This window comes from Varanus komodoensis, unplaced genomic scaffold (assembly GCF_004798865.1).
Source record: "Varanus komodoensis strain SLA01 unplaced genomic scaffold, ASM479886v1 scaffold14_1, whole genome shotgun sequence".
NCBI classification, from domain to species: domain Eukaryota; kingdom Metazoa; phylum Chordata; class Lepidosauria; order Squamata; family Varanidae; genus Varanus; species Varanus komodoensis.
In genome coordinates this window covers 27,780,191-27,804,179 of record NW_025335438.1, presented here as the reverse complement: position 1 = coordinate 27,804,179, position 23,989 = coordinate 27,780,191, and the positions used below count along the sequence as shown (strand labels likewise).

The 23,989-nt window shown below is 42.1% G+C and overlaps 1 protein-coding gene across 1 annotated transcript in view; it reads left to right on the top strand.

Annotated features, from left to right (window-relative positions):
* The window catches only part of DLGAP1 (DLG associated protein 1), a 138,485-nt gene that overhangs the window by 83,998 nt on the left and 30,498 nt on the right, over positions 1-23,989 (top strand). The window contains exon 5 of the mRNA XM_044423962.1: positions 19,149-19,522. Within this exon, the coding sequence (XP_044279897.1) occupies positions 19,149-19,522 (374 nt within the window). The remainder of the gene's footprint in view (positions 1-19,148; positions 19,523-23,989) is intronic.

Below are 23,989 nucleotides of genomic sequence, written 5' to 3'. Positions count from 1 at the left end.
AGACTTGGAGCAGAGGCATTATCTCAAGGCCAGACTCCCCCAGGTGGGCGGGCAGTCTTTGAATAACTAATATGGAGAGTTGGCAGGAGGGCACTTAGACCAGGGTTGTTCCTCAGACACAGACATGCCAGGCATGGCCCTTGACTCCACGACACATAATCAGCAGAAGAGGACAGTCCAATGAGGTGTGCAGAGAGGATGTGTGTCCATTTTCTGAAGGCCCCTCCCAAAGGGTTGGAGCCCAGGCATGCTCATAAGAAGAGTTCCTGGAAGTGAATACTAGATTGGGTTCAAAAAGCTACTCTGTGCATTCTCAGAGGTTCATTCCAGGTGTTCATGCTTCTGGAAAACCCTTTGGTCAATAAACATTTTGCAAAAGGTGTCTGTGCCTGAAGAGAGGAGCCCTAGCTCACAACAACAATCACTTAAGCACTATTTTTGTTTCTGCCAACAGAACAGAGGCATTAGTTTTCCTCTAGCAGCAGAAGTGTGCATCACCTTTGATTCAGGACATGGGTTCAAGCTGGTTTGGCATTCCTTCCTAACAAAGTTTTCCCTCTAGAACTCTGCAAGGAGAAGCAACATCAGAATGGTGCCCTATTTATAAAACTAAAGCCAGAGCCACCACTAAAGAATTGCTGCAGCAGAATGTGAATGGCCCAATACTTCCCTTGCCCCATCATAATAGTGGGCAAGTTGACATCCGTTTTTTTCTGTTCCAGTTCTAGGCAGCTTTCCATGCTAAAAGCCTGATGCCAAAGGAGGTAGCTGGTAGTCATTTAGGATCATGCACAGAGCCCTCCAAAAACCAGGCCTGAACCAAAGGTGATCCCTTCCCAAACTGAGTTGGTGCAAGTGCTTTGTGGGGGCTTCCTTGGGTTCTGGGCAACGTCAGGGGCCTTCCAGACCTCACTCAGGACCTGGATTACATTTCCAAGCACCTGGAAGTTCTCCCAAACTATTTCAGGCAGAAGTTTGTAGGCCTGCAAATCACAACAGAGTGAAATAGCTAAAATACAAATGTGGCTACAAAGCAGATAAAGCCTGGGGTGGAAGAGGCAGAAAAAGCAAGATGGTGGTATTCAACAAAATGTTGACTATTTTGAATCAGAAAGGTGAAATCAGAAAGATGAAAATATGTGACTAGGCATTGCCTTACGAGATTCCATGGGCAAAGTAATAGAAGAGATTTGACAGGGATCTCTTGTTAGACTCCCCTTGTTAATACTTATTACTTTTCCCCAACTGTGCTGTGTAGTATGTAAGAACCGGTATTATCCACAGAAACTCAGACTTCTAAATTCAGAAGCAAAGACCAACCCATGACACGAAATGGGGACTATATCAATATTTAGAGCTGACAGTCAACAAATATACATGAAACTGCTGGAAGAGATTGTCTGACGTTAGGGGTTTGGTGCTACCAGTATGCTAACCGGCAAACTGCATGGGAAGATTTGCCTGTCACACTACTTCACAGAAGGATTACAAATGAAGACATCTTCATCTGGACCCCCATAACATTCTGTAAATAAGGCAGGATGCTATAAAGGCCTTATCTGGAAACATTCAGTCTTGTTTGGGTAAAGACAAGCCAGATTTTCTGATTCAGACATTACCATAGTTTGTTTAGCCACTCCAATTTACAAGAAAGGTGATCTGGCAGCATGCACAACCACTGTGTTCATGGTAATAAACCAGGATTCTCTGGAAACATGGCTTATTGTTGCTTTCAGATTTGTGTACTATCACTTGGGGGGGAGTATTCTCATATGTAAACCAGGGATAAATATAATGTATGGCATGTGAACTGCTGTATTGTAGAGGGTCATGAAATATGTAAATGGTACTTACCCTGAGCCATAAGGATAAGTTAGAATATAAATCTTAATATTTAAGGAGTAACCATGTTGGTTTGTACTTTTAACCAGCATGGAGTTGTGAGGAACTATAACACTGAACAAATTTCTTGTGTCATGAGTTCAAATGTATAGATGATTTTAAATACATTCTAATGATATCTATAACCAAAGAAAATGTTCACTTATCGTTTTTAACACACCTTTAACAATAGTTTTAATAGGCAGATAGATATAGGTGATACTATAAAATCATGAAATCCAGGTGTACTATAAAATCCAGACATCCCCCACCCTCAATTACAAGTTGTCACATTCCATGTACCACCTTCATGGGCGATGAGTACACTTTTAGATTTGCCAGGTCTCCTGTGCGTTCCTTGTAAGAGTATGATGGATGCTGTCATTTTCATCACACAATATGTAGTGATGAAACTCTAACACAACTCTAACTAGCTGCTCACTGGAGCAGTTCTGTTTTTTCCCAGTTATCCTTTGAGGGTTACCTGTTTTAAGAGGAAGATAATGACACAAAATAAAGTTATACCCTTTATTTTAAATGGTCCGGTTGAGGAGACTGTACAGGATTTCAAGTTCCACCTCCCTTACCCTTAAACAAAGAGCAGGCAAGATAATACTTAGTAACCTCAGAAGGTTCTGCTTAAGAACTGACACTTTGCCATAGATTTTCTACTTGAATCACCATGGGATGTGCCTCTGTTACAAGAAGGTTTGCATTTGCCCAGATTTCAGTGTTAAAGACATTTTGGTAATACTAAACCTAGCATCAGTTTTATGCATGATTTTCCAGATTGGACACAATTGCTACTGGCTTTGACCATTCCGTTTTTATAAAGAAACACCAGCAGCCTTCTCCTAAGAAATTGTGTAAAATTATAGTCACAACACAAATGATCTGCAAAAATATCTCACAGTAATTTAGAGAGGAATTCCCTCTGTATGCCCCACATGGAAATTGCTACAGGAAAAAAAAAAGGAAATTGCTATTCCTGTGGATGAAAAGTATGAGTGATACAGCAAGTTTTGACTGACACTGTTGCATATCACAACTGCATTCCAAAAACCAATTATATCAATGTATCTTCTAGACCACTTCTAAGTAACTTCGCCCAGGATTTGCTAGGTGTTCCTTCTGGCAGGAACCCTGTGCATCATATTGGGAGCACCCCTAGTTTTCAGAGAACATGGAGAGGGAGATGAAAAGTCCCCGTATGTAACTGTAACACAATGAGCTAGTTCACATGATCAAAACAAGCCATAGTGCCTTAAGACAATTTGCACAGTAGAGATAAGCCATTATGAACATAAGCCATCTTATGATATGCTGTGGCTTCTCATGTCAGCTCAGTACAGGTGATAATATTTGTTAGAATGGGAAACAACCCCTCAATAACCCTACAACAGTTCATGGGTTACTCGAGTGTTGTTTATCCCTCCAACAAGCCATGTTGCCTGGGTTCAGATTATACAATACTCTGTGGCTAGACAGTGTTTATGCAAATTATGCTGCCATGTGCCAGCATGCCCTGCAGCTCACAGCAAGCTCCCATAGCTTTACTAAGCCACAGTGGCTTGTTTCAATCATGCAGATTTGTTTTGTGTGTCACTTAGGTCTCAGCCATTAGACAGTAGATACTTTATAGTGTCATATGAGGAAATCCAAGGAAAACCTCTTATGCCTCTTAAGCTAAACAGAGAGCATTGTTGCATACTTGAAATTTAGATTATTTTATTTCTTTTATTTAGCAAACTTATATGCCGCCCCATTCGCCTAAGCCTCGGGGCGGCTTACAAATAAATAAATATAATTAATACAATAAAATACAGATGGAGACATCCTGGCCAAAGTTGTTAAAATCGATAAATAGAATCAACAATTAAAATAACGTTTGAATAAAAAGGTCTTGGCCTGGTGCCGAAAAGCAAATAATGACGGCGCCAGGTGGACCTCTCTGGGGAGCGCATTCCATAGGTTGGGCACCACCGCAGAGAAATTATTTGTAACATTTCTTTCTTGGGAGTCATAAACCATGCAAAGCTTTCCTGTAGGTTTTCTTTTCTCCTTTGTTCAATGAAGATAAAAGAGAGAGGCAATGAAAATTCTCTTAAAGCAACTAAATCTGCTGCTTGATTCTGCATTTAGGCTTGCTCAGGAAATGGCAAATTAATCATTATGTTGCATAGTTAATAAAACCTAATTCACTAATTTTAGGGTAACTTGCAAGGTGATAAATACTATCATCATCAATTGGACTAAGAACCAATCTTCATTACTGTTCTTCGCAAGCAAAATATTGCTACATTCCACTGAGGCGCACACCACAGGCCTCCATAGGAAATATCCTATGGAATTCACTATCACATGCTATGAAATAATGAGGAGAAATTTCTGTCTGAAAAGTCATATTTGATTTGTGGATCGTGGCATTTGTTTTGGGAGGTTTTTTGTTTTGTTTTGCTCTGATATAAATGTTGTAACATTTAGAAAAAGTCTGGTCCAAGTTATGCTAATAAATAAATGGTCTTTAAAATGTTTGGTACCTAATAATATTGTAGCATTTTACCTAGATTTGGAAAGAAAGGGTTTTTTCCCCCCAGTGTGGATGAAATTGAAATGAAATGAAATATAGACATTTCAGAGATAAAGTTAACTGATTATAAAAAATATCCTGATTTACTACCCTGATTTCTACCTTTTTACATCATTTTCTTTTTATATAAAATTGCTTTTATTGTTTACTAGTTTACATCAAACAAAATTATTTTACACTGTGTCTATCAATACACTTGGATTGTCTCTCCTTCCTTTGCAGCTTTGGTTATTTGGTGGTTCTTCTTTTACTGCAGCTTTACAGTTATTTTTTCAGCACCTCTTTTATTTAATGTGAACTCAGTAATATTATCCTATGCCCAAAAGGAGGAGATGTAGAACCTTTTATGCTCTGAAAGCCACATTCGCTATTAGCCAAGGAACACATTTGCATGCAAGCACACGCACACACCCCTGCAGCCATACTCGTACATGTGGCAATAGTTGCAGCTGTGTGGAGAATGGCTGCTTCAGCCCTAAATCATCCAAATAAATCCAGCAACGAGCCAAATATATGATCTGGCCAGGACAACTTCTTCTTCCTTCTCTTTTCTCTTCCTATATTCTTTATTTACTTATTTTATACTGTTAATTTTAATTTTATATTATTGTATCTCAGTGTATTTTTGTATTTAAGTGGTAATTTATTATGTTCTATTGTATTTGAATGTATCTTATTGTGTTGTAAGCCGCCCCAAGGCTTTGGCAAGGGGCGGCATAGAAATGTTATAATAATAATAATAACAACTGTGTAGAACATGGGTCCTCAAACTACGGCCCGCCGTAGGACAGATCCGGCCCACCACGGCCATCCATCCGGCCCGCGCCGCTGTTCGCTGCCCGCACATGCACTTGCTGTGCAGGTGGGGAAGTGGTGGCTCCCTCGCTCGGACATGATTTTGGACTCACTGAGAAACCACCACTGAGTGTGCCCAATGCCACCTCCTGTCCATCTGACAGCACCTCACCGGCCCGCGCCCCCAGGCACCCCCACCTCACCAGCCTGCGACAGTCACAGCAGCCTTTCATCTGGCCCCCTGTTCAAAAAGTTTGAGGACCCCTGGTGTAGAACTACCAGAGCAACTCACAGGTTAGGGAGAAGCAAGGCAGCAGATCCAACATGACATCCTAAGCCATGTCATCTCACAATGGCCACAGACATAATTGAGCTGCAGAGGTTGTTTCTCCTCTTTTTCTTTTAACCATGAGTGTTCAGTCCAAGAGCTTAGAAGCCCCAGTCCCCTGCTAGGGGGGGTTTCCATGTTCTGCTCTTGGTGGGAGAACCATCTGCGATATATTTGGGCCTGTTGGGCCACAGCAGAACCCTTAGTTCTGCTACATCCTAAGTCTCCCCAGTGGCTCATCAGCGAGGCAGCATGTTCAGGGTTGAACAGAATCAACTTTTGCTGTGTCAGCTTTTCTGTGTTTAGGTTAGTGTATTATTATTTTTTAATTGTTAAATGCTGATAAATTTTCTTCTCAACAAATAGGTCAAATGATCAAATGACAGGTGTTATGATGGCCTGGTTAAAATATCTACCGTTTCATGACACCAGTGAAGAAATTCAGCATATGACAAGGTATATGGGGAAGATCCCATAGGAATGCAACTGAAGTCTAACTGTTTGGGATCTTGTAGCTCTTTAAACCATTGTCATTGCCATTGCCTACCAAGGAGCATTATGAGGCCCACACCAACGGGAGATGTAAAAGCACATTTCTGTTGATATGGCTGCGGCAGTGCTAATGCAAATGCCCATAGCAGCAGCTGCTACATCAGCAGTGACTTGTTACTCTGCATTAAATGATAGAATAAGACCAGTCTGTTCATTACAATTTTAACAAGGTAAATTTGTAACCCAACTAGAAGTAAAATTTTCTCTCCGGAAAGTCTATTCAAGATTTATTTCAATGCCATGAAGATGTTTTGTATAAGGTACAGCCCTGGAATGTGTTTCAAAATAATTCACTACAATCTCAGAAAGCATTTATCAAATCCTGCAAAAATGTTGTTACTTTATTTCCAAAATAGCACCTGCACTGAGATACTGCAAAACATATTTTAATTGGTTCATTCATCATTTCTGCAGTTAAAATGCCAGGCAGTTCAGCTATAACATCCTGAAGTTGTTGACAGCCCCAGAATTATTTAAGTAGAGGAATGTAACCTGAAGTCCCATAATAGCCAGCAAAGAAGTTGACAGGGCTCTGTATGCCTCGAATCAGCACATTCTGTTTGATGTCTCATATGTGTTGAATCTGTGTCAGAAAGCCCTTCACAACCCATCACATGACTCAGGCTACATGTACTTTCTTTTTTGCATCTGAGGATTTGTGGTGTCCTACACAGCTCATTTGCTTAAACCCACAAAGTTGGCATGGCAGCCTCTCAACATTCATGCATTCCAGGAGCCCCAGTCCTTTCACTCAACCCTTTACCTTCTGGAACAGCAGAGACTGGTACTACTTTGCATTAGCCAAGGACTTTAGACAATGGAAGATTGGAAGCCCTCATTTATTGAAGGAGCTTTATCTGCACCCTGGAGGGATTGTAAATGCATTGTCCATAGTGCTCTTTTTTGTGTAGATGGCATGCAATTTAATAGCTAGGAATTTGTCATGCAAGGCAACTATCTGTAGTTTATTTGTTGCTGTTAAAAATCATTATTACATGTTTGAGGTTCTTTTTTATTTTCTTCTTTAGGAAATAGGGTTGGCTGCAATAATTATGTATGTATAGGATAGATACTATAAACATGTTTGCATACAACACACTGGAACGCAGTTTGGGGTACCTTCTTTTTTAATTTCTAGAGGGGTGGCCATGTTAACCTCATCCAGCAAATGCAACAAAGTGGACACAGAGCATCTTAAAGGTGGACACAGAGCCAAGTTGAAATAATGAAATAGTATCCCTAGTTGGCAGATAGATAACCACACAAATACATACAGGGAGGAAGAGAAGAAATGTTTAGCAGCGAGCTCAAAGAAGAACAAAATGCGAAAGAATACAGGCAGTGAATGGTTTAAAGCTTAGATGAATGCAAAATAATTACAAGAATAATTCCCAAAGGCATGCTGATAAGCATCCTGGCATTAGGAGAAGAGTCCACATCCAAAATGCAGCTTGATAGCAAGGCAAAATCTGTTTTCCCAATATTGGCTCAAGCTGTCTTCTTGTGTTTGTTTTCCTTTGCAGGGTGGGGTTGCTGTTACAAACCTTTTCAGCCATCTCTGATGGGAACTGATTGCCATCATCCCTAGCTAGTGAGATCTGTACTCGACAGATCATGATTGACCATAGCTAGCTCTGCTTTTTCTAAGATCCTTAGATAATTTAGAAGCCCATTCAAAGACCAAGCTGGTAGAAGAGCTTGTCAGAGAATCTTCTCTTCTGATAATTATTTACAACTAAAGCAACTGGATTTCTTAGGAATTTACTCACACTTTGCTAGGAAGGGACAAAGTTTATATTTGACATTTGTAACACGTTCTGTAGGAAATATTCATTTCACTGATCTCTGGTGAGCTGTTAATTTTGGCTAGAAGACTTGTTTTTCCTCCTTAATTGTCACAGTATTTGCAGGAGTGCAGACCTCAGGACCCAGGAAAATGGCTTTGCCTCAGTTCTAAATGCCAATATCCTTTCATCCTATCCTGTGAGAAATCTTAAATACATCCTTTATAGGTCAACTTCTCTTCTACCATGCCATACAAGATTTCAATGTTTTCCTAAACTCTCATGGTATTGCTTCAGGGACAGCATGATAGTACCATGGAGATGAATTGGCAATGATATATTTCTTATTATATGAATTTTCAGATTAAATAGACATGAGCTTTCATACCTTTGGGAGTACAGTAGACAGTGTGTGTGTCTTCACTTGCTCACATATGCACTTGTGTGGACACATTTACTTTTTTGCAGAATTACACACTTGTTTGCTCGCATACATCCTGGATGGAAAATTGTTCCAAACTGCTGGTGTAGTTAAGCAATCTCAGTTGTTTTTTTGCTGAAAAAGCCCTTGGTGGTCTATTGTATGGAGAGTTTTTCCTAAATTACATGCCTTTAAATATTGCTTAAGACAAAGGCCATTTTGTAGTATTCTTCAAGCTGTTCTTGTGTGCATGTGTAAGTCAAAAGGGCTGTAGAGGGTTCTGTTTGAAGTGATGACTTCTGAATAATCGGGGATGCATACAAACCCTCTCAACATATGCAAAGTATTTATGGAGGAGAGCATGTTGGCTAGCTCTGCCTTTAGCATGTATTGCCTCGCCGCTCTCCAGCATCTGCATATACAGACAGAGGTGCCTTGTACACAGTGATACAGGCACTAGGAATCTCAAGGCTGGGTTCCTGCAACATGCTTTACATGGTGCTGCCCCGAAAGCTGGAGATACTGCAGAAAGTGGCAGCTCAGCTGTTCAGAAGCAGCCCCTTTTCAGCATGCAATCCCTTTGCTGAAGGAGCTGCACTCACTGCCTATTTACTACCAAACCAGGTTTAAGATGTTACCACTAGTGTACAAAGTCCTAAACAACCTGGGACAAGGATACCTGAACGAGAGCCTTCTCCCTTGCTGAGCTGCCCAGTCACTGGGGTCATCAAAGGATATTCTCCTGGTGGTTCCACATGAACATATGGCCCAACTGAAGTCCATCAGGAGAAGAGCCTTCAGTGTGGCGGCTCTGCTGCAGGCAAGCAGGGTTGGTCACTGTCTTCAGGACAACCTTGTTTCAAGAAGCCTTACTTGCTGACCAGCCATGGTTTTAAGGTGCTTTTTTTATTGCATTGGTCTCATTCTTTTATCTATTCTTCACCATTGTATAATCTCTCCAGATACGGAGAAGCATACAAATGCTGTAAAGAAAACAAATAAATCCAGAGAAGTTAGACTCTTCTGTCATGGCATGGATGTTAGACACAACAGTACATGCATAGGACGTCTCCTGCCCAGTCAGTGCCCCTTCTGACACAGAACAAGGTGTGCGCTCTCCACCTACAGTTCTGTGCGCAAGAAGAACTTTTTCCAATGTCTGTCAACTCTGTGGATGTCAGCAGGAGGGCAGACAACAAGAAGCCACAGCAGTGGGTGGAGCTGACCCATACAGCTTCACAGTCCCTTCCGCATACTCGTTAAACTTGTGCAAGAGGTCATGTGTCCCCTACTATTGTAAAACCAGGATAGAAATAGGGGGATGTTTAAACCAAATGTGTATGTCAGCCAAAGCAAACTATAATTGCAAAGTGACAATGCAATACACACAAAAATCAGTTCAGGTGTCCCTTATGAAATCAGCTTAAGGACTACTTCAAATACTGTTTTGCTGATTAGAAATAGCAATGCTTGCTGCTAGGACACAGTGCTTTGTTTAATCTACATGTAATGAATCACAGCATGCTCTAGATAAGGGTAGGCAGTAGCACTAGCACTGGCAGGCACCAGCGTGCCCTCAGGCACCTTTCCTAGCACACAGAAAGGTATCCTACCTTTCCTGCTTTCAAAATAATAGTATAAAGGAAGTTTCTTACCCGACTCTGGCAGTGCTCCAGAGCAAGGTGAGGCACTCTAGCTGCTCACATCCTCTTAGTCCATCAATGCCTCTGGACCACTCGCAGGGCTCAGAGACATCCTTGGAAAATGAGGAAGACAAGTAGCTGCTTTCATCTGCAGTGTGCATGTTTTGTGGTAGTGCCCAGGATAGTTCCTCAAATTGCCAGATGTCCCTATGGACCAAAAAGGTTGCCTCTCCCTGCGGTGGATAACATTAGTGATGGCATTTTCTTCCCTTTGTGTTATGCATGGATTTCTGTACAAATGCAGGTAGCCATGCCATGCATAGCTAATGGTGTGATGGTTTGCATAGATGCTGGCACAACCAGAGAGGTGCAGCAACACCAGTGGCTCTAGCAAGAGCCCTGCAAGTACTACTTCAAGCCGCGGGTTCTCCATAGACCAATGTGGTGAGACAAAGGTGGAGGTAAGGGGACCAATGCAACAGCAAAGATAGGAAGGAGTAGTGCATGATGCAGCACTGTCAAGAGGTGTAACCTGTTTCCTCCCATCTCAGGTGGTAAAAGATCTTGTGCCAGGACTGTGTGTCAGGTTTCTTCTAAGTTGTCAAAACATGCATGTTATATCTTAACTTAGAAAAGCATTATGAGCCCTGTATCAAAGATGGGAGTTCATGGGGGATAGGAGAACTGAGCTGAGGTGAATGAATAATTCCTTGCTTCATAGAGTATGACACTATGGATCTGACCACCATGTTCTCATTTGACACCTCAACAAGGAGCAGTTTGACCACAGGCTTAGATACTGAGAAAGCAGGAGATGCGTGCCTAGTTCTTCAGGAAGATTGTCGCTGCATTTCTGATGGGTCCTCAGAACCCTCAGATGGGTTCAAGGGTCTCTTACATACAATCTGGCCATCATACTGGTGGTACTCATAGAAATCCATAGGACTCAAGTTAGGACTTATTTGTCCCACTGATTGCTGTTGGACCTTCCTTCAGCTTCCTTATGGGGCAGCAGCTGGAAATTTGTGGTCCTGCAATTCCCATTAACTCCCTACAAATCCCTTTATTCCTCACCGTGGTTATTCTGGCTAGGGCTGGAGGGTTACAAAGTGCCCACTCATGTAAGAGAGCAATCTATGCATGCCTACTCAGAAATAAGTCCCATTATGATCAATATGACATATTTATAGGTAAATAAGGATGGGATTGCAGCATCTGGATCCAACCCACTGTAATAACAGTTTATTACAAGGTACACTTTTAGTTTAACTCAACCTTTTACTAAGCCATGAAAGTTGTGGCCTTAATTTTTCTCAAAGAGGCAGCAGCTGAACTTTGAATTCTGTTTCCTTTCCTAAAGGTGTGCTAAACTTAAAGTGTTCCATGAGAGAATCATGTGCACAACTTGCCTGCAATTCCCTGGCTGCTCTGTGAATGTGCTTCTGCAAATCAGAGCTAGTTGTCAGTCTTCATTCTCACTGTCATCCAATTCTGGAATAACTCCACTGTCTGTGACTGCAAGTCATGCTTTTCTTGGCTGTGTGGAGAACGTGTGGCATCTGAATCATACTTACAATAGGGCACTTTGTATTAATGCTTGGTATTATGTGAGACTGGAATTATTTTACTCTTCTACTTCCTTCTCTACTTCATGGTTGGCACTCCTTGTTCTAAATTCCTGTCCCATGACTAAGATTTTTGGAAATGTTCACAGCCAGGAGAAACTCCCTTGGTTTTTTCCATTGGCATCAATGTTTTCCCAGCAAGGTAACCTATATGTGGTAAATATTTCTAATTAGCACATCTTAGGTGCAATGGAAGTATGAAAAGGAATCTTTATATTATCTTGGTTAATATACTTCAGGCCAGATTCAAATATCATCCGTGAAGAAGTCAGTGATATCTTGGAGAAGTGGGTTCCTGGGACTGGTACAAAGGCTTCTTTCTGCCATCTGTGTGCTACAGGCAACCCAATGAATGGCCATGTTGAGGAGAGTGGGCCGGTCAACCCAGCTTCTCAAAGAGATCAACTAACAAGCACCAACTCTTTCCTTACCATCACTGTCACTACAACTGTTGTTTCTCTTCTTACTTATAAGCCACCTTACTGTTGAGGCACCTGGCAAACAGGCACTTTGGGGGTGCTGTGCCCCCACTCTCCCTTGGATCCTCCTACTCAGATAACTGAGAGGCCATATGGGAATAATGAGGTTTCTTCCATCCCTGCCACTTTTTGACAGAGAAAGTGCCAAGGAAGGGAGAAATAGGGGAACACCATGCTTCAGTACATTCAAAACAGTGAAATTGGTGGGCACTGCCCACTGGCATGCCCAGCCAAAGGGACTGGTTGCCTCTTCCTGTCTGGCACTGCTGATCCCAAACCTCAGGCATGGAGCGGCTCTGGCTTAAAGTGCCACTGTGGCCATCTGCCCTTTTGGCTATCAGCCACCAGAGCCCCAGACAGGGGATCTGAGCCACACCACAGCAGTCACCAGCCATTTAGGCTGACAGTCATGCTGCTGCAGGGCACTTCATGGTGGCTGTCATCAACACTCGTCCAGAACTACTTGGCCAAAGCACCAAGCAATTTTTGCCAGTCTTGCCAAGTGGTGCCTTAGTGATCTGGCTTGCCACATGGTGTGTTGTGTTTTTGGGACCAGACAACACAACATAAGCCACCGTAACAAAACATTCCCAGGTTTGGCAACATGCTAAGCTGCGATGGCTTCTAGGCCTAGTTACCTGGTTGTCTTCCCTTGACCTCCAACTGAGCTGTTGGGTGAGGGAACAGGGTGGGGGAATAAACTTGGCTTGGCAACCAATAATATCCCTCAGAGTAATAATTTTACCAGGAAGGGCCTTCTATAGAAACCTAAGTTAGACCAAGAATCTGCATGATTTCCAGAGCTTGATCAAACTTAACAGTCATGCAATAAGAAGGGGGGGGGTAATCTTATGGATCAGTAATTAGTTAAAGAACTGAAAGCAGAAAGTGGGAATACATAGTAATCTCTCTCAATGGAAGAATTTAAACAGTGGGATCCCACAGAGTTCTGTGTTAGAACCAATGCTTTTTGACCTGTTCATGAATGATCTAGAATTGGGAGCAATCAGTAATCAGTAAAGTGGCCTAGTTTGCTGATGATACCAAGCTATTCAGGAGGGTTAAAAGGAAAGGAAATTATGATGTTCTCCAAAGGGATATCTCCAAGCCAGGAGAATGGCATCAACATGAAAAATGCAGTTCAAGGTAAGCAGATGTGCACATTGTTGGGGACAGGGGTGAACCAATCTCCAGTATAGGCTAATGCAGTGGTTTTCAACCACCAGTCTGTGGAGCGGCACCAGCCCGCAAGAGATTTCCTGCTGGTCTGTGGTGGGGATTGCATCCTGCTTTCCACGGACCAGTGCAGAGGCTGGCTGTGCTCCACCCCCTCTTCCTTGGTTGGTATCACATGTGCAGGGGGTGCACTGGTGCCACCAGGGGGACCAGGGAGGGGAGAGACAGCTCGGTGGGAGCCGCTGGGAGCCACGCTGCACCAATTTCATTATTTTGTTCATTTGTTGGCATTTTTGTTGCTCAGTTTCTGGTTGTTTTGGAGAATTTTCTTTCTCTATTTCTCTTTTTTTTTCTTTTCCTTTTTTTGTATTGTGTTTGGAAAGTAATGCACAGTATTGTGTGTATGGTGCTTTTTGTTTCTGCCTCAGTGGTCCCCAAGGCAGTTCTCCTGTGTTTGCCGGTTCCCAGCTGTGGAAAGGTTGAAAACCATGGGGCTAATGGAATCTGACCTAGCAGTAACGGATCAGGCAAGGGATTTTGAGAGGTGGGTAAACAGCTCCATGGAACGGACCCAGTGTGTAGCTACTGTGAAAAAGGCAAACTCCATATTAGGCCTTAATTAGAGTTAGAAAATAGAACTGCCACGGTTGTACTCTCCCTCTACAACTCTGTTGTGTGACAACACCTAGAGTAGGGTGCTGTGATGAAATCTAGTGGAATCCACCCTGCTAGCATTTGTGGACTTTCTCTCATGCTCAGACCTGCTTTGAAAATCAAGCTGAGAGGAAGCCCACAAATACTCATGGAATGGAAGTTGCACAGCCACCAACCTTCTGCCCTATCAGGTGCCCCAAGGTAGATGCTGCTTGCACAGCAGTTGTGTGGGGCTCCATTCCTGGCAAGAACCCTGGGTGCACTTGCCAGAAACTCAGACTCAGGGCAGCTACGAAGTGGTTAGAATCCAGGAAGTTTAGCCTAGAGAATCCAATGGAGTCTTACCATCAGCATGGATTCCTCACAAATCCCTAACCTAGAATATTGTGTGCAGTTGTGGTCATCACACCTGGAAAAGGGCGTCATTGAGTTGGGAGAAGTGTAAGAAGGACAACTAAAATGATGAAGGGGTTGGAGCAAGTCCCTTTTAAGGAATGGTCACAACAACTGGCAGTGTTTCGCTTAGAAAAAGGGTGAGTAAGGGGAGACATGACAGAAGTATTTAAAATTATACACAGTGTGGAGAAGTAGAGGGATACATTTCTTCTCCCTTTCTTATCATACAAGAACCTGGAGTTACCCCGTGAAGCTGATTGGTAGGATATTCATGGCAGATAAAAGGAAGTACTTCTTCACACAGCACATACTTTAATTATGGAATTCATTGCCAAAAGAAGTCATGCTGGCCACCAATTTGGATGGCTTTTAAAAGGAGGATTGGAAAAATTTATGGACGAGAATGCTACCAACAGTTGCTAGCCCTGGTGGCTATGTGCTATCAGAGCAGTACACCTGTGTTTACCAGATGCTGAGCAGCTTGAACAGGTGAAACTCTTGCACCTATCCTGCTTGAGAATTCTGTTGGCAGTTGATGCACTACTGTATGAACAGAATGCTGGATGGATGGACCATTGATCTGATCCAGCATATCTGTTCATATGTACTCATGTTCAAAGCTTAATTACCATAAATTTAACCATGGCCTAGGTGTCCTGGTAGTCTGCTTTACTTAAGACAGCGCTCAGTTTGAAAAGCTGGTGATCTGCATTGAATTTCTTTTTAAATTGCAGCTGTTACTTCCAAATTTGTGTCAGTAGTTATATAAATTAGCATATGCAATTAGGTATCCCCCTTTTCATGATGCACTTCACCTTTTATGATGATGCATAAGTGGTTGTATCAGATGCCATATTGTATAATCTGACCCCTCAGCTTTGGAGTCATAGAGCAAATCATGAATATTTCCCTTTCATTTGTTTATTTATTCATTTATTCACATATTGCATGTCACCTATCACTGCCTAAGTGGCATCCCTAGGCAGCTCGTCTCATTACTTTTAATGTTATAAGCTTGTAACTATGGTCAGAGCTATAAGTTCAATGGTCAGAGCTATTGTGACCATGAAGAAGTTGCTCAACTCTCTTTATAAGGAGTGGACACACGTGATCTAAGCATGCCTGAGGGGCTGTATGAGGACTAACCTTACCTGATGTGCCTCCTGACCATGCCTGCAGCAAGGTTGGTGGAGTTACTGTGCATGTGCCAGAGAGCCCAGGTCAGCAAGGATCTTCCCTTGAATGGCAGAGTTACGTATATGTGTGTTGGAACATGTGTGCCACTTCTCATTCGTTGACTATTGGTTGGCAAGGGTATGGCTAGTGAACAAAGCAGCAGGGGCAGGGCTAACCCTACTCCCCTTCTTGTCCCCAGTTTATACAGAGGCTGAATAGTGAAGTAGTGCTTAACAGCTCTATACCAAGTTGAACTCTTGGAGGATCGAGTGCAGTTTTCTCTCCATGAATCTGCACTGAAGCTCAGCTTTCCTCTCCAGGGCTACCTGTTTCAGCTGAATCAGTATGGCTGGGATTTGTTTTGACCACCGTTGCCACTTTCCCATCCCATTCTGTGCAAATGGACGATGCTGCCTCAGATGATTTGGCACTCTCTGTTGGCCCCAGAACAAAAAGTGCCAAGTTTATCACTGTTCTTCTTAACACTTTTTGGGGGGTAAAACTTCTTTTCCAAATGTTGCCATGAACATAAAATGAAATGCCTTTTTAAGAACGGATGTGTTGCCATGTCTCAAGTTGCTAGGCAGTCAGAGCATTTGGAAATGAAATCAAAGCATGCAGTCCACTAGCTTAGTGTGGCTTAGACTCCTGAAGACAATGATCAGTGGTGACATTTAGAAGCATGTGCTGAGGCTTGTGGCTTTTTAGTATTGTTTGCATTAGTTTGCATTAATTTCAGTTCATTCATTTCAGCAGATGCGTGGCAAGTGGCTTACTTCATTTCCAGTAACAAGGAGCTGCAGGGTTTCCCTCTCCCCTTATGATTTCTGTCTGTGTCTAGAATTGGAAGAGTCTATACAAATGTGACTTCAGGAAAGAAATGTTTTGCATTAACATGTTTCAAACAATCTACTTTTGTGCTTTTCTGCTCCCTGCCTCCTTAGTTTAGCATGTAAAATGTACAGACAGTTGAATTACTTAAGAAACACAATTGTGTCACTCAGTGCTTTTTTTGTAAGAAAAAGGGTGCCAGAACTCATGAAATTATTTACCTTTCACATGTAGTCAATCACTGTACACACACCCAAACATGTCAGTTGTGTAATGAAACATAATGGTTGCTGCCCTCAGTAAGCACTCAGTGCGCAACCACACAACCAGTCACAAGCCGAGCAGTGCCACAAGCTGAGCAGCACCATCACAACCAGCACGGACAAAGTACGCATGCATCAGATTCGACACACAAGCAGCCCACATGCACCATTTTAATGATTTTGCCGCCAACCTGCTACGCTCGACAGGGCGATTCGAATCCACGTGGACCAAACATCAAATTTTCAAAAGTTACTTTTAAAACTTGGAAAATCCGTCAAAAAAAGGTGCCAGAACTTTGCGTTCTATGACAAAAAAGGCAATGGTGTCATGAAGAGAAGTAAATGGTTCACATTAAAAAGCACAGTTGTTGTCCTTCCCTTGTTCTTGCCATCATAACACATTTCTGAGTCAGGATGCTTTCTAGCATGAAGCAATGGGTACGTTGCCTTCTTTTAGTAAAAGATGACCACTGATGGGAGGTTGCAAGTAGCTTGGCTTGGTTCAGTGGATTCTTGTAACCTGGAATGTTTGACCAGCTCTGGTCCTGGAATGTTTGGTCTAAAAGCTGGAAACAGCTGTGGAAGCAACACTGTGAGAGTGATTTTGGAAAACATGGTGGAGATATGGAGAAAATGAGAAGCAAATAAGGTATGGCCTGCATGTGACCATCACCTTCAGTGGTTATACTTATTCATAAATGAATATACTTTTGAAATTTAAAGAAATCAGTGCTAACTTGCTTTATCTGCATAATTTGTTGCAATCACAGCATTTTAACTGTCTGGTCTCATGACTGGGGTTGGTTTATTTCAGAGTCTAAACCATCTCTCCTGTGGTATAAAATTTTGTTGCAAACCCCAGGTCCAAAAACAGTGGAATTCTGTATATAGAGGTGGTGGAAATTGGGGGCATTACCTCAAATTTCTTAGGAGTACCTCTTGGACAGCATCTTTTGAATCCTCTGATACTAAATAAAGCATGTCACTTTTATTGAGCAAAGTGGTAATAGTTTTTCCTGCTGATTTATGACCCATGGGAAAGTAGTGGTGTGCTGTGATTTGTGTAATGTGATCATAATAGATGCACAGAATAATCAGCAATTTAAAAAATATATTTTATTTTATTTATTAGCTAATGTAAAAAAAAACTGTGGCATTTGGGGGCTGTAGTTCATGTGTGTACCTTAGCTCATCATTTGCTGCAGAATTTTAATACTTCAAATATCACCCTTTAAAATCTTAACCATTTGCCTTGGACTCACTAAAACAGAAGCTGTCTTATTTCTGATTAAGAGGGCAAACCTGTTATGTGTCTACTCAGAAGTACATTCCATTGATTTCATTGCATCATACTCCCAGGTAAGTTTGTGTAGGATTGAACCCTTAGTGTTCATTACACAACCAAATATAACTGCCTCTTTATATGGTTATCAAAACCAGGAAAAAAATCTGCAATTTTTGCTATATTTGCTATATTTAATTCCAAGTAAATTTTGGTTCAGTTAAATCTGCCCAGAGAAAAGAAGAAACTTTACTGTACTTTAGCCACATTTTGTGTGGCTTTCACATATGTTGACCAATTAAAACAATTTGCTAAATCATCTTGCACCTCACAGTTACTATTAATAAGTGATGTTGTCAATGTGTATTTGACTGTGAATAAAGCAAGTGCTGGCAGAACCTCCTTTGTCTCTCTGATGAATGAATGTATGTTGCGCTTCACATTTTGTCACTCCTAGATTTATCAGAAACTTCTGCAATTCTTCTATTTTTTTCAGTAAATTCTAAATTCTAATATAGTGTAGCCAATATACTCATCACTTTCAGTAGACAATCCTGTGAAGGTACAGGAGAATTACTGAATGCAAGCAGGCCTCTGGCAGAAGAGATTTCTACCCAGTCTGCTTCCTTCAAAGCCGATTTGGTGTCAGGGGGTGCAGTGGGAAGGAGAGCTGGGGAAAGTCATGTTGCATGTTGTGTGTGTGACCTTGGATTAGCTCATTTAAAAATAGCTGATAATTGGATAGAAAATATGCTGCTGTAGGAAGTGCACCCTGAAACAGATAAGGGATGAGCCAGTTTTCTGCAGCCAGAGTAAAGGGTAAACTGTCAGAGGATTTTAGACTGTCACTTTTTTCCATTCCTAGCAGCAATTAAATTATACAGAAATATAATGATGGTTGGGCTAGGGTGGGAAAAACATGGCCCTCCCGATGTATTGGGCTACAGCTCCCTTCAGCCCTACCAAGCCGTTTATGGCGAAGGTTGATGGCAATTGTGGTGCACCATCCTTGTACTGAAGCAAGAAAATAGTGTGCCACTCTTTGGAAGCTTCTATATATGGATTCTGTAAATCAATTCATCCCTAGGAGTAATTTTGCTTCTTCCACTGAATAGCAAAACTCTTACTGAATTGGTAAGTAGTAGCAGATGCTTACTATCAGTAGCAACCTTGTTTGCCTGATGTCCTTATTGTGATTTTCAAAAAAAGAAAGAAGAAAAGGAAAGCTATTTTTTTCCTACCTACATCTAAATTTGTTTTCATTTTTTATAGTTTCTTCTTGCATTACCACATATAAGAAGACACCACCTCCAGTCCCACCAAGAACCACCACCAAACCTTTTATCTCTATCACAGCTCAGAGCAGCACAGAATCTGCTCAAGATGCCTACATGGATGGACATGGACAAAGGGGTGACATCATCAGTCAGTCGGGACTTAGCAACTCCACAGAAAGCTTGGACAGTATGAAGGCACTGACAGCTGCCATTGAAGCTGCCAATGCACAGATCCATGGCCCGGCCAGCCAGCACATGGGCAGCAACACTGCGACCGTCACCACCACAACCACTGTTGCCACTGTTACTGCAGACGAGCGAAAGAGAGATTATTTCAAGAAAAACAGATGCCTGTCCATTGGCATACAGGTACAAATAAAATGCAGGAATTCTTTTACAGTTAAGCACTTGAACTAGCCTTGAGTTATTAAGAAGAAAAATAAAAACAAATCCCTTTGTTCTAGAAAAAGGGATTTCTAAAATAATCCCTTTGTTTTTTGTGACTTCCTAGTTCTACTTTACTTTAGATAACCCAAATGGCAATTAGATTTCCTTTAAGCCCTTCAAGTTTCATTAATTAAACTTAAATCTATCAGATGTAAGGATTTAGCAAGACTTCTTGTTGTTTAATATATTCTGCTTATTTGAATTAGCACACAGAGACTTAAACCTCTGATTCATAACCCAGCAGGAGTTAGGAAAGCATGAATGAAATCACTGAAAGAGAATGTGTAAAGCAATGATTTACACTGCACTATCACCAGAGAAATGTTTTCAGCCAGTTTAGCTGAATTGTCACTGCTTATTCATGCATCACATAACAACTGTTACTCACTTGAATGCAGCAGCATTGTTCTATTTAGCTGTTAAATCAGCAGGGAGGGCACAAGGATAAGATCTGTCTGATTCACCCTTGTTTAAAATACATTAAACTTTGGTCTGGTTCAAATGTGTGGGAATCAGCACCCTCTCTGAGGTGGCAAGCTTTCATGTGGGATGCAGTCTTTTACCTGGGAAATGCTTTCAGGTGAGTAACTCCACCCCTGTATGGGAAAACCCTTATATTTAATTTGTATATTTAAAGTGTACTACCCTGCTCCTCACTTGGAAAAGCACTGCTGGAGCACCTTATAAAGATCAGTAATCAGACAACATCAGCACTCAAGTTTACCATTTAAAAGGAAAGGGGTTGCGAAAAAAGAGGGAAAGGCCACCTCAAAGACCACTGCTTAGTTACCAGAAGATCCCTTCCACCTGCTGCCAGGGAGTGCTGCTTACAGCACAGAACAGGCCTTGAGCTGGGCTTCTTAGGAACTGCCTTGCATCTGAGCCTTCTCTTGTTCGCAGGGCAGCTGGATCCGATCCCCTCTTTGTGAGGCCCAGCCCAGCTAGTGTAAACAAGTGGAGATGGAAAGGATGGCCATTTGACTTGCTGTCCCCTCCCCTGCATCCTTTCTTCAAGGAACTCAGACTGGCATATCCTGGGGATGTAGGAGAATTTTGTTTCAGTTCTCAGATCACTCAAATATTCTCCATTCAGAATCTGACGTGCAGACAGAAGCAGTTGCTTGCATACACTTGCTCAACTTTCCCAAAATGCATGCATTTTAAATCACCCGTGCTTTATGGGAAAAAATTGTGCAGTTTTGGAAATCTGCATAAATTTGGAAATTGTTTGTGTAATATTGACACTGAATAGCCATTCATTTTGTGCAAACAAACAGTGTGTTCAAGTCAAGCCCAGCTTGAGGAAAGATGAGCAGAGAGCTGCTTTTTGGAGAAACTTGGCAAGACAGAACATTGTTAGTTTGCTCATCTCTTTCTGTAGCAGCAGCATCCAACTTCTTTCGGCCCTAATGCTGAATTCAAATTTTGGAGGTGCTGGTAATTGGAACAAAGGGAAAGAGAAATTAGGCCAAAATATATATTTTTAAATCCCAGCATAATTTAGCTTAAAGCTCTTACTGCAAGTATCTAATTCATAGGAGAGACATTTCAGCCTTTTAGAAAAGAAAGCTGAAAAAACACACCAAATGATTGCAAGCATAGCTGAGAGGGAGGGTCACTGACTGCAGGCTTGCCCCGGGTCCCCTCAGCCCTAGCCTAGCATGCTAATCAGTTGGTACAACCCTCCCAATGTACTTCTGCACATTTTAGTCAGATTTCCATCACTTCAGGTGGAATGAAACAAAACCCCCAGCCTCCACCAAATTAAAGTTGCGCAATCCAAAGAGGGAGTAGAAATGAGCTAAGCACGTCTTTTGTACACAGGAGGTACAGTTATTCACTACTGTCCATCCTTCCCTGACTTTATTTCTGATTACTTGCCACCTTGCTTGCTGAATAAAAACAACCTTAGTTGGCCAGGCTGCCATGCTACCAATCCAAGCCACCAAGTCGCTGCAGTGTGGTAAACGTTGTCTTAAACTGGCATGCACAGGAATCCAGGAATGACTATATTTCTCAAGCAATTCCTAAAGCCCATAGCACAGAAAGGGAAGAGAGGCACAAAGGGTGTAACTGAAACATATTCAGACAGGTCTTTGATTGTACCCGAAAAGGTTAAAAGGTTTGGGGATGTTACAACAGCAGAAACTGTTGCAAGTCCTCACCTGACACTGTGCCTTGTGCATCTAACTGTGGTTGTGTGCTGTCAGGCCATCTCTGACTTCGGGCAACCCTATGAATGAAAGCCCTCCAAAATATCTAGTCCATGACAGCCCTGCTCTGCTCTTCTAAGCTCAAGGCCATGGCTTCCTTCCTTCCTTTATTTATTTATTTAGGGGACTTCTATGCCACCCCATTCGTCAAAGCCTCGGGCGGCTCACAATCATAAATAAATAACATAATATAAAACAACATAATTTAACAGTATAATTTAAGTCGCCCTGGCCAAAGAATAAAATAAATAAATAATATTAACAATTAAAATAACATTTGAATACAAAGGTATTTTTTTATTTAGGGATTCACTCCACCTCATATTTGGTCTTCCTTTTCTTCTTCTGCATAGTCCATCCCTTCTTTTAATAGAGCATCTTATCAGACAGGAAAGACCAGCACTATTTCTTCTGGAAAGGAGCTTTGTCCAAAAAATAATCTCTTCAACATAGTTCCTAGGAATTAGCATTCTAGTGATACCATGACAGAATACATCCAGTGTTCTAGTGCTCTATATGTAGATAAATCAAGCATGTGACAAGAGGGAGCAGCCCTGCCCTGCCCTGCTCTCTCATTGCATGCTTTGCCCTCTCCTCATGGAGAGCGACAGTCAGAACAGGAGAACCTCTATCAATGGAGGGCTTCACAGGAGCCAGAAGACAGATTTTCCCGCATTCTGACTCACATGGAAAGCTCTCAGACTGTCCACTCCATAAGTAGAGGAAGCTGATGCAGTGAGGGAGAGGCTTGATTGGGACTGAAGCACTCCTTTTAATTTATCCACATACAGAATGCCTGAAGAGGGCTAAAGTCTGACAAGCTAGTCATAGGATAAGATTGTTAACATGAAGAAGGAAAATAATCTCTAAAACAACATTTCTTTTGTATTGATATCCAGTGTTTCCTCCAAGTAGCTAAAAGCGGTGTACATGGCTCTTCCCCCACCTTTTATCCTCACAATGACTCTGTTAGGTAGGTTAAGCTTAGAGATAGTCTTTGACCTAAGGTTGCCCATTTGGCTGACTGTGGTTTTGAACCTGGGTCTCCCCAATCCCAGTTCGTCAACCCAGCCACTACATCACACTGGCTTTAATGATGGATCCTACAAAGGGAGATCTCTGATTTCTACCATCCATCTATTCCAGCTCACCTGCTGTACTCAGTATTATTGCTTAGGAAGTCCTGATCTCTAACATGGGTTTAAAGTGCGGGGAGCATAGGAGGCTGCACTGGAAAGGATAAAAAGGTAGAAGAGACTTTTTCTGTCCGCAGGACTGAAGTCATTGATCTTAGGATCCAAGCCAGGGTTGGATAATGCTGATGATGAGAGCAGTAAAGGGGACAAATCCCTTTCAGAAATATAACATGCAGTCTAATATAAGGTCATTGAAAGCACAGCAAGAGTATTACATGCATTGAGAAATAAGAAAAAATAAATGAGATGTAATACAAGCAAAATGGGAAGGAGTGTCTTTGACATACCATTTGTTATCCTCTATTCTGTAAGTACAACCTCTGAACAAAAAAATTAGAAAATCTGAACATAGGAAGCCAGCTCATCCAACATAGTATTGTCATAGTAATACCACTGGTGGGCAACTTCCATCCTGCAGGACATATCAGGCCTGCAGACATTGGCCATGTGGCACACAGGAAGTTTAGCTTTCTGTACAGTTCTGTCCCAATGGAGATAACAAGGCCACTCTCCTGATTACCACTCCAATGGATAACATGAATCACAAGGGAATCCTTTTGTTATCTTACACAGGTCAGAGGGAACAAGGCAATTGGGGGAGCAGCTGCTGTTCACAAGAACTGAGCAAGTGGACTCCATGTATCCTTCACCTCTCCTACATGAAGAAGGTGAAGAGCAAGTAGAGCAGAGCAAGGCAGAAAATTTGTCCAGTAATTGCAGGAGTTTCTACAAGTGACAGATGCGTGGGCTTTGCCTGCCTCTAGTCCTCTCCCCAGGGACTGCAGGTGGCGCAGTGGTTTAAACCACTGAGCTGCTGGGCTGGTTGATCAAAAGGTTGCCGGTTCGAATCTGCACAACGGGGTGAGTTCCCGTTGCTCTGTCCCAGCTCCTGCCAACCTTGCAGTTCGAAAGCATGAAAATGCAAGTAGATAAAAAGGTACCACTTTGGTGGGCAGGTTACAGCGTTCCATGCACTTCGG